Here is a 14450-nt window from a genome sequence, read left to right on the forward strand (position 1 = left end):
CCTCCCCATGCCTGGGACCTTCCCACCCCAACAACCCCACTGTACTTTACATACCAGCCCCTTCATCAAATCTCCAGGAGAGACATCACTATGCAATGCTGAATGGCTGCGATGGGCAGTAAGAGCGCAGCTTGCGGGTTGGGGAATGCTGGTAAACTGGCCTGTCATCAGGATCAGGGGCATTTTCAAGTGAAATAAAGCAATTTATCTTTTTGAACTTGGTTCCTCTCTAATAACTAACAGATATGTCTCAGCATCATTTACTAAATGTCTCATAATAAAGTGCTTCATTTCAGCTGGGGAAACATTTACAAATGAAATTATTCATTCTCTCTGTTTTTCCCCACTTGTAGTTTTCTGCTTCCAGGTCCTTCCTGTTGGCTATGGTGAGATTTCCAGCCACACCCTCAGTTACTTTTGCCTTAGTATCACCTCCTATATGGAAAGAGAACATCCTCAAACATTTCTATGGGATGCACACTCACATGAGGGATGCAGTTCCAAGATGTCCTCCTTTTATCCTAGAACTATACATTGGTTTGCCTAAGTCTTTCCAGACATTTAGCACAGTACTTGCTCTCTCCTCACACACAATCCTATCCAACTCTGATGAAAAACGGCTCCTGAAGTTCTGGGACAGCACTCTGGCCTCTTTTGTTTCATGTTCTTTATGCCTTTCAACAGACAGGTTTTTTTCCATTACCTGTTTCTTTTAATGTTTCCCTCCCTTGCATATTTGCCATATGATAAATGCATTCTTGATCATGACAAACTCTGTATGGGAATGATCCAAATTTTGTGGGGCAGGCCTAGTTTTGAAATAGGAACCAGAGCTACTGAAAGATTTAGACCTGTTCTGATTTAAGAGTTTAGTACAGGTTTCTCCAGGGCTGACAGCTTTCAAAGTGCTCCTACATGGTAGCTGGTTCAGAGGGAGTTTTCAGCTAGGCAGATTTAGAGCATTCAAATACATAGAATCATTGTCCTACCACATCGTGAAGTCAAATGATTCATTGGTCTGGGACCTTCTTCCAGCTCAGCCTGGTGATCTTCCCAGAAATTACCTCCTCAGGACATCCTTCCTCAGGTAGGCTATATTTCAAAACAGATGGCTGGATACAAGCCATCATTAGCCATGAGGGCAGGAGACCACTCAGCCACACGGTGAGCTTTTACAGCAATGAACATATATTTCTGATATGTCTCAGCAAACAAATGTGTAGTAACTCTTCATATAAAGATCATCAGAAGCTGCACATGCCCAGGACTCCATATAAATCCAACACAGATTATTGTTGCAGAGATTATAGATATTGGAATGTTAAAGGTCTCTGAGAAAAAACTGGGAAGACCCTGAAAAGTGCAGATCAAACCTGAGGTACTGGAGCTGACACTGCACGATTATGGAGGGGAGACATGACAAGATCTTGGAGGGCAAACTGAGGTCTGAATCCTAAAAAACTTTAGCCTATCACTAGACACCATTCATGGGGAGCGTTGCTTACTTTTTGTGGACAATGACTCCCCTTCCTTTAAGTCTTAAAATTCACTGTACACCCAAACTTGCATTTTTGAAAATAATTATTAAAAAATGGAAGGATATCATAAGTGATAAAAGTTATCATTTTATTCTCCTCATGGCTATGAAGATGGCAAGCACTTTAGACGGTGTATACACTGAGGAGAATCAGTAAATTAGCATTTTCGTTTTGGTCACCACTGAAAAACTGTCATTTTTTGTTAATGTTGTCATTGATCAAGCTTACACTTGTTAAGTACCTGAAACAGGAATAGATAGATTTTATGCTGCTGTGCTGGACTGGTGCAAATATTTTGTCATAAGAAACAGCTGAATTGTGGACCTGCAAATTGCTGAACACAAAACCAACACATTCAGTTCCAGGGAAGCAAAACTGTAGCTGAACTATCTTTCTACTCAGTTCCCATGTTGCCTGGGCTTGAGGAATTACTTGCGACACAAGTCAAAGCAGACATGGGGTTGCTCTACGCTGAGCCTGGTTGCCTGCCAGAACAGTTCTCAGAAGACTCTTCTACCAGATGAGAAACACGGTAGCCAAGTGCACCACTGTGCGATATCTGCAGCTCCTCAGGACTGGGTCTAATTAGTAATGTGGCAATGCCAGTCTGATACTAGGACAGAGATTCCACCATTCAGGCATAAACTACTTCCTCCTTAAAGAAGCTTTTAAGTCACATTGCATGCTAACAATATTATCACCTGGATCTGGCCTAATAGCTTTATTTTATGAATTAAAATTGAAGAGTCATTGACAACTATATGCTGAATTAATATTCCATGTTGTAGTATAACCTATTTTCTTCTGTACAATAAATGTCAATTAAATATCACTCAGGACTGGGGGCAGTTGGCCTGGGATGTCTGATAACTCTTAGAGCACAAATGGGGAGTTATACAACACCAGGAACCTACCATCATGACAGAAATTTTGGCCTGATCTGAGATGTACATCTCATCTTTATCTGTATAATGAGATCTGATCAATTTACCCATAAACTCTTTCTGGCAACATAAGAAATGCAGGAACTGTTTGACAGACAAACAGACCTGTCTTTTGTTTACAAATACCAAGACTTCTGGATCCCTGGCTTCAGAGATGCTTGACATGCAATGCAGTGCAGCTGTGGCCATTCCCGGGAAAGCAATGAGACGGGTGTTATTTGAGTACGTTCTCAGCAAATACTGACTGAGACTCCTGTCCTCTGAATAGTTACGGTTTGACAGCTGCTATTTACTATAAGAAATATAGCAACTGTAAAGCTTCTTGCTGCTTTATTTACCTGAAGCTCAGCGGCAACCATGGCGCTAGGATATTAAGAGACAAATTTTTCATTTAGTGCATCTGACCCCAAATAACTAGGGATCAACCGGTCAGATTGCTAGCCATTAATTACCAGCATGTTTTTAAGGGCTTGGGTACTTCTAAGATTAAGCACTATCCAAAACCACATGGTGTTTCAAAAAGATGGACCCAGTTTCAAAGTAGTATATTTCACGATGGCAACATGTTACAATTACACAAAAATTTACAAACGGTAAATGAGTTATCAAGTGCTAATCATTTGAAACTCTATCCTGCCCTTCCCAGCGGTAAGAGTTTCATCCATGGGTGATTCGTGGTTGCAGAGATATAGTGATTTCAAATTGGGTCCATCTGTTTGAAACACCCTGTATTATGACAGTATATTCCTGGAATTGTGTTAGCTGAGAATAACACTGATTTTGCATACACAGCTTCGCAGCTCCTACCTGTAAAGTGCTGATGTGGACAGGAGTCCCTGTGCCATTCACAGTGTTCTTCTTGGCAGTGTTTCCACCTTTCCCTTCCGCTTGCTCTGCCTTGGCAATCTTTGCTTTTTCAGCTTCAATTCTCTTCGGATTGTTTAGCATTACCTGAACCACCGCATACTCCACCAGGGATGCGAACCCAAAGAGAAGGCAAACAATCAGCCAGACATCTAAGGCCTTCACGTAAGACACTTTGGGAAGTTCTGCGGCAAGAGTGGTACATTCAGATGCCAAGCTGAGAACTGAGAAAATACCTACGAAAAGAAAAACAATATATAGATTAAAGAAAACTTGCCCTTATTGGCACCAGCTGTGCTCTTACTCTGAAGCAGACAACACTGAATGAAGTTTTAGAACAGTGATTGAGGCTTCCCAATGCAGTTGGTGTATATTACAGGAGGTAGACAAAGTGCACATGCGTTCAGTTAATGAACATGTTAAACTGAATACTCAGGTAGCATATTGCAGTTAGCGATGAATTATTAATAAGGAATACTTCATGTTATAAATTGAGAAATAAAAAAGTGAGTCTAAACTGATTGCTGTGGCTTTCCTGCCCCATCACACACAATACCACCGTGAAATGGGCTTTTGAAAGACTTATCTTACAACACATATCTAAGTCTGAGAGATGAAAGAGAACTATATGGTACTTCAATGAGAAGTCTCCAAGTCCTTTAAATGAGACTTCAATAGCTACTTTTGTTCCAGAAACCTGAACTGTGCTACAGCAGGAGCACTTATCTGAATGACCTGCCCACAAGTGCAATACATAGGGAAAAGGGAAGGTTTTGCTGAAGAGCAAAGCTGTACCAGCATATCAAAAAGCCTGCGCTCCCAGTTCCCTGTGAAGATGAAAACACTGAGGTGACTGAGGATCTATGATCATTCCCTGTTCAAGCTTACAGGATCTAGAGGAATCTTTCTAAATAAAGGACTTTGCAGGAAGCCCGTATGGTGAAAAAAATCCACATCTGCAAAGGCTATTGAAAGGTCACACTCATCTTCAAACTAGGATACAATAAGCATTCCTCCTTACAAGGTTTTCAAATCAACACAGGGCTCACATTGCAAGAGACAAAATACAAGTTTGATCTCAAAAAGGCTCCAATGAAACTGAAAGTTCTAACTTTAGAAATGGTTTTCACATAGGGAAAACTTATTTCAAACTCCCAGTTCAGAATGTCCCGTTTTGATTCTGTGAATGCTAATGACAAAAATCTTTCAATTATGAATGGGCAGCTTCATGAAATGTAATCAATGTCTATAGAAAATTGTTGGCCACACTTGCTATCCAAAGAATGAAGCAGATAATTTTCTATGGATCTGTTTTAAGTAACTGAGAATGTGAAAAACTTAATAAAACTGAAAGTATCTGTATCAGCTTATGAAAGTATTAAATTCTAATTGACCATAAGTAACATTACTTTGTTGCTGCTCCCATTTGGATTTTAATGATCGATATGATACTTCATTTGGTATTAATCTCAAATGGGCAACTTACTAGTTGTTAAACCATTGAAGAGAAAGTATAACAAAATTATTACAGTCATACGATTTTAAAATACAGAATCTTATGGTGTTTTATTTACAAACGTGTAATATCAACTTATCATTGCAAAGTCGGATTTTTTTGTCCACTGGGATAATAGAGAATGGCCAGATGTGCTATGTCAGATCAGAATGACATGGCAAGTACTGAACAAACAAACCTCAGTATTTACTCTGGCTTATTTCCTGTCTACTGCATCTGAAGCATTCAAGTACAAACATGTCCATAAGGACAGAAAGTGAGCATAGAGTAGTGTCCTTTTTTTTAATTTATTTTCACTGACAAACTACAGCTGTCTTGGGCTGAACACTAATTATGGATCATAATGAACTGCAATAACAGGTACAAATAAGGCCGTACTGTCTCTTAAAATATAAAGGGCACCTCTACCTATGCCCAGCTTTCTGTTATTCTGTACCAGTGTACTGTATCATGTGCTATGCATGTCTATGCTAGACTTCTGAAAGGCAGCTTCTACCATAAGCCTGAACAATCGAATTACATGATGATGTAGACTGGCTCAGCATCTTGGATATTGTATTTTTTTCCTACTTAACTTTAAAAGTGTTGATTATCTTAATATGCTAACATTATTATCATGCCTCATACTGAAACATTTCTATAATCACTTCGTAGAGCTTAAAATACCAGATCTTACAATCTTGGATTTAATTCTACAAAAATAACTTAGAAATTCTACTAGCTGAAAAGATTTTAATGGAGCTTTCATCAATCTGTTCAGTACAGCAACTGAGATCATGGTGACCCACCACTGATTTCCATTTGCCTGGATTCCTAGGATGAAAAGTTCATTCTCAGAGTCCGAGAAACTTCTAGATTTTCAAGGTAACAATAAAGTGAGATAGAAGTACAGAAATATTCTATTAAGCAACTATTTGCTGCCAGATCAGAGTTAGTATAGCCTTGGAGACCCTAGTATGAGTATTGTAAGCTGCTCCCCCGGCAGCAGCTACACTAGATACATAGCTATCACAGTCCAAAGCTCAGGGTTCAAACTGAATGAGGAGAATGAATAAATAAATTGCAGGATTACTTATTTTTTCTTTTTTTTTTTTTTTTAATTTTTTTTAAAAAAAGGAAACAATAAAGTCCCCCTTTTCTTCTCAGGGAGCACTAGAGAGAGAATAGACAGATCTTCTTCCTCTGTACTTGCAAAGTACTGGGAAAGTTGGTCTTTCTAGAAAATACCTCTGCATTTTTGCCCCTACTGTGGCATCCCTTTCAATAGCAAAGTTTAGCTTATCAGTAAGACTAGTTGGCTCCCAGCCTGAAGCATGATTGTATAGGGCTACTATTTAAAAAATACTGCCTCAAGTTACATATGGATAGTATCAGAAAGTGCCAATCCACCAAAGCACTTCAGAACGTGCTGCCAGATAAATAAATCTCTATTTTTTGAAGCCATCAAATTTACTGGCCTCAGCACTATCTTCTGGCAGTGAATTCCACAGGTTAATTATATGCTGTATAAACCAGTATTTTCTGGTTTATATTACTGCTTTAAAAATGCCTGGCTTTATCTCATTGATGTTATTGAAAAAGGTAATATTCTGTCTTCCTTTCCTTATCATCTGGTATCTCTAATACATTCTCTCCTCTCATCAAAGTTCGTAAACTAAAAGACATACTCTTGCCAATTTTTCTTCATACTGCAGTTCTAACATATATCTTTATGAATTCCTCTAAGACTCTACATTTGTTGCAATTTTATAAAATGAAATGACGAGAACTAATACAGATGTGAGGACAGGAGTGACAGGGCCACGAGCATGCCCGGCCTCAGACCTAGCTGTGCTTTATACATGGGAATCCATCAACACTATTCCAAGCCTTCAGGTACCCTATTGTACCCCCACCTGCACTCTGGACTAATGTTCCATGCTGTCAGGCAGACCAATGGCCCTCAGATCCCTGCAGCTTCAGGGAAGATCTTACTGCTTTTGGGGATCACATGGCAGTGAAGGAAAGAAAAGAATTTTTAAAACAGATGCTGGCACACTGCCCACCTGTAAAGAGCTGGAGAGTCCTTTGTCAGGCTCATTAAAAGGTGAAACATCAGCATTTAATTAGAAAGAAGCATTCAGTGATATCAGCCCCTACATTGCTTAGCAACAGCTGTTTACGTATCAGTCCTTCATGGACTTCTCTACCACTAGATGATCTAACTGGGTGAAACGTTAAGGGCTTGCAACTTGTTTAGTTCCTCCATGGACAAAGGCTTTTTCTTCAAACAAACATACATCCTTTTCCCAGAACATTAATCAGTCTACAAAAACATATGCTGCTTACTGGTTTGCAAAGTAACTTGTATCCCTAAATCACCTGGAAACTTCTAAGATGCCTGGCTATGGGGAGTAGTAACCCACTATACTTAATTCTAAGGATGACTCTATTACGATATTAATAATTAAATGTGAAGTGGCTTCACATCTCTCATCAGACGTGTATCTAGCCATTGAGAGCACAGCGGCCGTTGATAACACTTTTTTGGGATTAGAGATCATCCACTTGACAAAGAAATGTTAATCTTATTAGGTTTCAAGGTCAACTGTCTTCAAGGATGTAGCTAGAAGAGTTAGTTGGTTATCCCTGTGCAAACTGGAGAAATATAAAACTGACAGTTCTACTAACTTGCGTTACTAAATATTGACTCAAGACTAAAGGGTGGTCAGATTTAGCAGTTTTTGCTTCTCTGGAGCGAGGAAAAGTCATGTTAACCAGGCCAATGGTTAGTATCTTTGAAAATGTATTATTTCAGAAATGCTAATACCTTAAAAGGGAGAATAAACATTTAAATGAAAAACAAACAAACAACAAATTAGCATGCATGCTTAGTCACAAAGACATCCATGTTACATGAATCAGCACTACACCTTTTATAAATCTAATATATAATGAATAAGTCTGTCTGGTCTGCTATTTGAAGTGCACGATTATAAAAGCAGAAATACCGCTCAAGTTTTGATCATATTTGAGCTCACTACATGAAAAATATTTCCAGTTCTTGTTTCTGTCTTTTTAACTTAAAGCATGCTACATTTTCCCCACTTTTTTTTTCTTAAAATGTCTAATGTTTCACATTATGGAATGCATCCTTGCCACTTTTCAAGGTAAGAGATTATCATGTTTGTTACTTGCTATCAAACAGCTATAGATTGTGACTTCTCCCCAAGCAACTATTTTTAAAGGTCAACAAACATAAAACTGAAACAGAACCCTAAAAAAGAGATACAATATATATAACTAGTGGTTTTGTTACATTTAATTAGAGCAAAGCACCCAACACTGAGTCAGAAGCCAAAAGTAGCACTCCAGTCACAGTTCTCCAGATTTTTCATAGCTCTTAGTTTATTTTGCCTGTCATATCACTGGAGGAGGAAAAGGCATGGTAGATGACCTGAGATGGGTGCAGTGGGGCTCAGGCCAGGGGATATGAGGACACTTTCCCATCTAACAAAACTTAACAGGCACACTTCCCACTCTCAACATGGGGCTGGTAAGGTGATGTGGCAGGTCCTGACTCCAAGGGTCTCCTGTGCTTATTTACACACATGAGGCTGCACAGGACTCATGCCCTATGGGAGGGTGGAAGTTCAAGTGTGGGTGAGAGGTTTCTGAAGAAGGCAGGGGGCTGGAAGGGTTCTGCAACTGCAACCCTGGGATCTTGAAAACAGGTATGCTGAACCTTCTGGAACATGGAAAAGATGTGGAAAATAAGGGGTATGGACTTGTGAAGGAGTGCTGGGGAAAAGGGGAGCATGAGGAAGGAGAGGTCATGGCATGGGGACAGGAATCTGAATAGGAGAAGCATCAAGATGGAAGAACCAGGGTCAGCATTTCATTGAGATCTTGGGGTCAGCACGTTTGGCCACCCCAGAGTTGGAGTCCCGTGTACAATTCAATTAGTCAAAATAACACTGTTTTAGTTGATTCTGTGTCCTATTGTCTCATAATAAATGAAGGGCTTGCCTACTGTGTTGTGCTGAGCAGCATGAAAGCATGAGTCTGAAGTACTCTCAGGAACTGAGTTTCTAATGAAATAAAACCAATCAGGTAACAAGGATGCTAATTCTCTTCCAGACATATTTTTTTTTTCTATTACTCTTCAGAAAAACTGCTCCGAGGGGTAGCTATTTGGAGCCTCACTCATCTTCCTGCTTTCTGAATGTTATTCAGATGTTCCAGTTCCTATAAACCGCATATTGCCACAGTGTCTGCAGCTTCATCCACAGACAGGTAAGATCAGATTTGTCTGGGCTGGGAGGAGCAGAGACAGTTTGCTTAGCATGTAAATCCTGGAACCATTGTCAAGAGAAGTCTCAGTTTCGGAGGTGAATTCTACAGGACAAGGAATGAGGACGTTTCAGTGAAAATGATGAGCGGATAATGGAAGTGAAGTTGCTTTCAGTGTCCAGTGTCATGGTGTCAAAGCAACTGAGAATGGCTCAATGGCGTTAAAGTGGATCGTGATGGTACGTGTAAACGCAGGTTACCCAGTGGGACTCTCGCAGCACTTGCATCAGGATTGATCCAAAATGACAGCCAGGACAGAACAACAATTAGCAGTGTAGGAGCATAAACACCCATCATGTAAAATCCAACTTGTCTTCTTAAGGTGAAGATCACTTCTACACAAGTGTAATAACCTTTAAAGAAATAAATGTGTTAATGTGCTTTGCAGGTCAACCTCTTCAGATCCGTATCTTCTAGGCCTTTTTCCATTTAAGTTAAGAGCAAAAGTTCAATGATTTTGTTTTCTTTATAAAGACAAAGAGTTCAGTTTGGAAAAAAATGATCAAAACACAGATCTATAAAACCAGCACGTGTGGTCAGGCATGTGGTACTCTCTGTGCTCCATAAGGCACCCTCTGCCTTTCCACAGAACATCAGTAACAGGCAGTTAAAGTTAGTGATGGCTTCAAGATGCAGTCCAGATAAAACCAATGGGGTCTAGCAGTCATACTAGCTTAAGTTCATCTGAAAATCCTACTTAGCATTAATTTGTGCAAAAGATGGAATTAAGAAATATTAGTATAGAAAGTTTAGAATGGAAAGAGGTGACCTGAACATGACTCTAAGCAAAGAGATTCCTGCAGTACTGAAAGCTGGTACAGGTGACTTCTAAAATTGGTACAGATTTTTTTAAAAAGACTCTAAAAACTGTAAATTTTGAAAACAAGGAATATTGCTTCAAGTCTTTTAAAATAAGGATCTGAATCACCTAACCATTTAAGATATCTGTTAAGATCAATTCAATATAAAGCTGCAGACACTAGAGGTTTTACTGGAGATAACAGATGGATCAGGAAGTCAAATAACTAGAAAACAAATTATATTCATATATCCACTCAATTAGCAGAACTGGAATTCTTATGTTAATATTAACACGATGGCATTGTAAAAACAACTTCACAAACTATTCCATCACAAGTAAAAGGCATTCCGACATTATATTACAGCAATTCCAAAATTCAGATCTGTCTATACCTATAAATAAAGCTGGTGCAAAGGTGATTTGGAAGATTGAATCTGCCAAAAATATATGTATTTATCTTCTCTATTTTATCAATTAAGCACTGTAGAATGGTAAGGCATCTTAAAAGGTACTGTTTGGGCACACAATAACCAAAACAACAAAACAATAAAACATTAAAGAAAAATTTCCTTGTGTAGAAGAGACTATATGGTATTTCATAGTTCATTCTATCCTCTTCAATGATGTGTTGTCTGAAAAATTTCCCCTCTATAATTTCTGAACAATTTCTGGACACTTTTAGGTTTTAGTTTCAAATGAGGGATGACCTTCAAAATCATTATTTGCTTGCTTTATGCCAGAAATGCATTCTGTATGGCTTCATATCATCTTTCATCAGGCAGAGAATAGTACATATTGCTCCCACCATTCAGCTCACGGGGACCTATTTGGATCTATCATGCATTTTGATAAACAAAGAATAGGCAATTTGCAAATATAAGACTTCAATTTATTGCCACAAAAAGTCACCCCAAGTCTGTTGACCATCTTTCTGCTTAGGTAAGTATGATAAAACATCAGTTGACATAAATTGGCAGTAAAGATTAAATTATTTGCAGCTGACATAACTTTCAAAATTTGCTTGCACGTGCAACACTGTCTCTTGATTACCTGACAAAATTAACTGAATTAATTTTAACTACGCAAGACTATATAATGAAATATAACAAGGGAAAGTGTAGAGTCCTGCATCTGGGCAGGAACAACCCCAGGTTCCAGTATAAGTTGGGGAATGACCTATTAGAGAGCAGTGTAGGGGAAAGGGACCTGGGGGTCCTGGTGGACAGCAGGATGACCATGAGCCAGCACTGTGCCCTTGTGGCCAGGAAGGCCAGTGGCATCCTGGGGTGCATTAGAAGGGGGGTGGTTAGTAGGTCGAGAGAGGTTCTCCTTCCTCTCTACTCTGCCCTGGTGAGACCACATCTGTAATATTGTGTCCAGTTCTGGGCCTCTCAGTTCAAGAAGGACAGAGAACTGCTGGAGAGAGTCCAGCGCAGAGCAACGAAGATGATTAAGGGAGTGGAGCATCTCCCTTATAAGGAAAGGCTGAGGGACCTGGGTCTCTTTATCTTGGGGAAGAGGAGACTGAGGGGTGACCTCATTAATGTTTACAGATACATAAAGCATGAGTGTCACGAGGATGGAGTCAGGCTCTTCTCGGTGACAACTAATGATATAGGACAATGGGTAACGGGTTCAAACTGGTACACAAAAGGTTCCACTTAAATTTGAGAAAGAACTTCTTCTCAGTGAGGGTAACAGAGCACTGGAACAGGCTGCCCAGGGAGGTTGTGGAGTCTCCTGCTCTGGAGACATTAAAGACCTGCCTGGACACATTCCTGTGTAACCTCATCTAGGTGTTCCTGCTCCGGCAGGGGGATTGGACTAGATGATCTTTTGAGGTCCCTTCCAATCCCTAACATCCTGTGATTCTGTGATTCTATGTGCTCAAAATCTCCTTTTTTAAAGTACCTTCAATATAAGAATTTAAAGTAAACCAAACAACTACTGGTTACTGAAAACAAGCTTTAAAATTTTTTAAATCAAAGAACTACTGGTTACTGAAAACAAGCTTTAAAAATATTTCAGAGTTCTAAAATATTCCATTCACATTAATGAAATATTAATTCCAGTCTTGATTATGAGATTAACATGGTTGTTTTCAAACAAAAAGGATTTATAGCCATTTTAAAATTAAATTCATTGTTTAATTAAGAATAAAATATTTTTTTCATTGCTACACAAACTTCCACCATACCCAGTTTCAGACTTAAATGCAATCATTGCCAGTTGGTTGTGCTTTCATAAATACAAAATTTTCCTGAGGGGTGTTAATTTCATGTTATTTATGAATGGTAAATCACCTGAGATACTGAATTACGTAATTAGGCTACGAACTCCCTCCTTTTGCAGTTAAGAGACAAAACTCATTTCAATTTTCATTACATTTTTCAAGTTAAATTCATTAACTCTGTGACCTCCTAATGTTACTTGAGATCTCTTCAAGCTTGGGATGTAGCTCAGGAACAGCTCCAAATAATGGACCCTCGACTTCAGCTAAATAGTCAATGAGAAACTTGCAGAGGATCCTCAGAATTTGCAGTGCTACAGCCATCCCTGTTGAGTTTTAATGGGAGATGTATTCATATGATGCAACAGCACTGACTAAAACACGTCCTGTTGACTTCTGTTGTTGTAAAAAAGCCTTCCAGTTGCCACAGTATGTGAGTATTTTGGATATAATTACAGGCAGGAATCAATCAAAGTAGAAAAGATAAATCATTAGAAGTCAGAGTACAGAAAGCATTGGATAAATTATTGGCCACACTCAGAAAACAATCATAGAATTGAATAAACACAGGGCTGATGATTGTAAGCAGCTTGTTTTAATTACAGATATTCCAGGATACTTAGAGAAAGGAAGAACCTGCAGGTCAAACCATTTTAAGTTACACTCTAATACTATTCACTTCTGGAAGAAAAGTTGACCAGAATATAAAAATTATCCTCCTTTGCTGCAACTGGCATAATTCTAGATGAACACCCTTTCAGAAAAGCTAGACACAAGCATAAATGTGCATTAGGACTATAGAAACAAAATGGTGACAATAAGATCAAAAGACATGTAAGCAAAACCAAGATAAGCATTTAATCTCATCTCCAACATAGATGTTTCTATATTTCAATTAGTTTGCAGTAATCCCTTATGATACTATCACATGAACTACTTGTTAGTTAAAAGTAATCTATTTTATGCTATGAAATGTAACACATGAACTGGAATATTATTCATTAACTATAAACAGTAATTGAAGGAATCTTAAAGTCTTTTACCACTTATATTACCTACCTGTGCCTTTATAATACTTGGTACAGTTACCATATTCAATATCCTCCTTTTTAATATCAAACTGAGGTAGAGCAATTTTCTCTAGCTGTACAGGATCTCCAGACTGCCAGATAAACCGTAAGTCATCAGTTGTGTAACCAACTACAAGAACAAAATAATGATAATAATAATAATAATAATAATAATAATAATAATAGTTTAAAGAACCATCTCAATCACAGTACACTCAAAAGAAAATCTAGCATATATGTATCATATTTCTTTCACTCTTTTTGTTTCTATTTTCTTTTCAAATAATTAAATACAAAAATGAAATAATCCACAATTTAATTTTTATGTAGACCTAAATTAGGACTTGGTGGGCGGAACATCACAGTATCAGCAATATTATACTGATTCTGAGGTGTTTGTTATGGTGCGTACTGTTTAAACAAGGAAAGCAAAGCTCTGTTCTCCATGGCTCTGAAGCCTCCATATTCATTCACACTCTGCTTCAGCAAAGCATGACAAATATACTGAACTGTAACAGCACTCACAAGTCCTAGTAACATCAAAAGGATTTAACAACTCAATTACTGTGATGAATCTTGGGTTTTGTGCAAAGCAACCTTTCTGCTCAGTTTTTCAGTTTAAAGGCCCTGATTCATGAAAGTATTTTCATTAAGTCTTACTAAAACCAATTCAGCGCCTTCCTGATCCTCAAAGTATGGACAGACTTCAGCACACATCTGAGAGTCTAAATCATGACATATGCAACAGCACCAAGTGAGAAAGTTAGGTGAAAGTTAAGCTCACAATATTCAAGCATAAAGCCATACTGATTAAAAATGCATAATCATAATTACAATTTTACATGCCGTTTTTCTGCTGTCTTCTATGTATTAAGGATTAACTTAGTTCAAACACAGATAGTACGTGTTAAATGGGAACAGAGATGGGGAAACACAGAAAAGATGGCATTGGAATACAGCATTTTGCAATTCAAAGCCTCTCAAAAATGTTTAAAGAACCATTCTTTTTCTTCTTCTGGAGGCATTAGACAGATTTTTATTTTATCTTTGAAAAACAGCTGTGGTTAAAAAATCTAAAGCGTTCATAAGCTAATTTCTCTAAGATTCATAACAACTTATTAAAAATCACAATGTCTCAAAGCCCCATGATGGAA

General features: G+C 38.3%; 1 protein-coding gene across 3 annotated transcripts in view; it reads right to left on the bottom strand.

The window, feature by feature from the left end:
• Positions 1-14450, bottom strand: part of GLRB (glycine receptor beta) — a 49772-nt gene that overhangs the window by 9462 nt on the left and 25860 nt on the right. For 2 of the 3 annotated variants that reach the window (XM_065836844.2, XM_071807761.1), the window contains exons 7-9: positions 13286-13426; positions 9395-9547; positions 3290-3582 (exon numbers count right to left, since the gene is read on the bottom strand). In XM_065836844.2, the coding sequence (XP_065692916.1) occupies positions 3290-3582; positions 9395-9547; positions 13286-13426 (587 nt within the window). The remainder of the gene's footprint in view (positions 1-3289; positions 3583-9394; positions 9548-13285; positions 13427-14450) is intronic. The other variant, XM_071807762.1, reaches the window with a different exon arrangement.

Source organism: Patagioenas fasciata, chromosome 4 (genome assembly GCF_037038585.1).
Source record: "Patagioenas fasciata isolate bPatFas1 chromosome 4, bPatFas1.hap1, whole genome shotgun sequence".
Classification (NCBI taxonomy): domain Eukaryota; kingdom Metazoa; phylum Chordata; class Aves; order Columbiformes; family Columbidae; genus Patagioenas; species Patagioenas fasciata.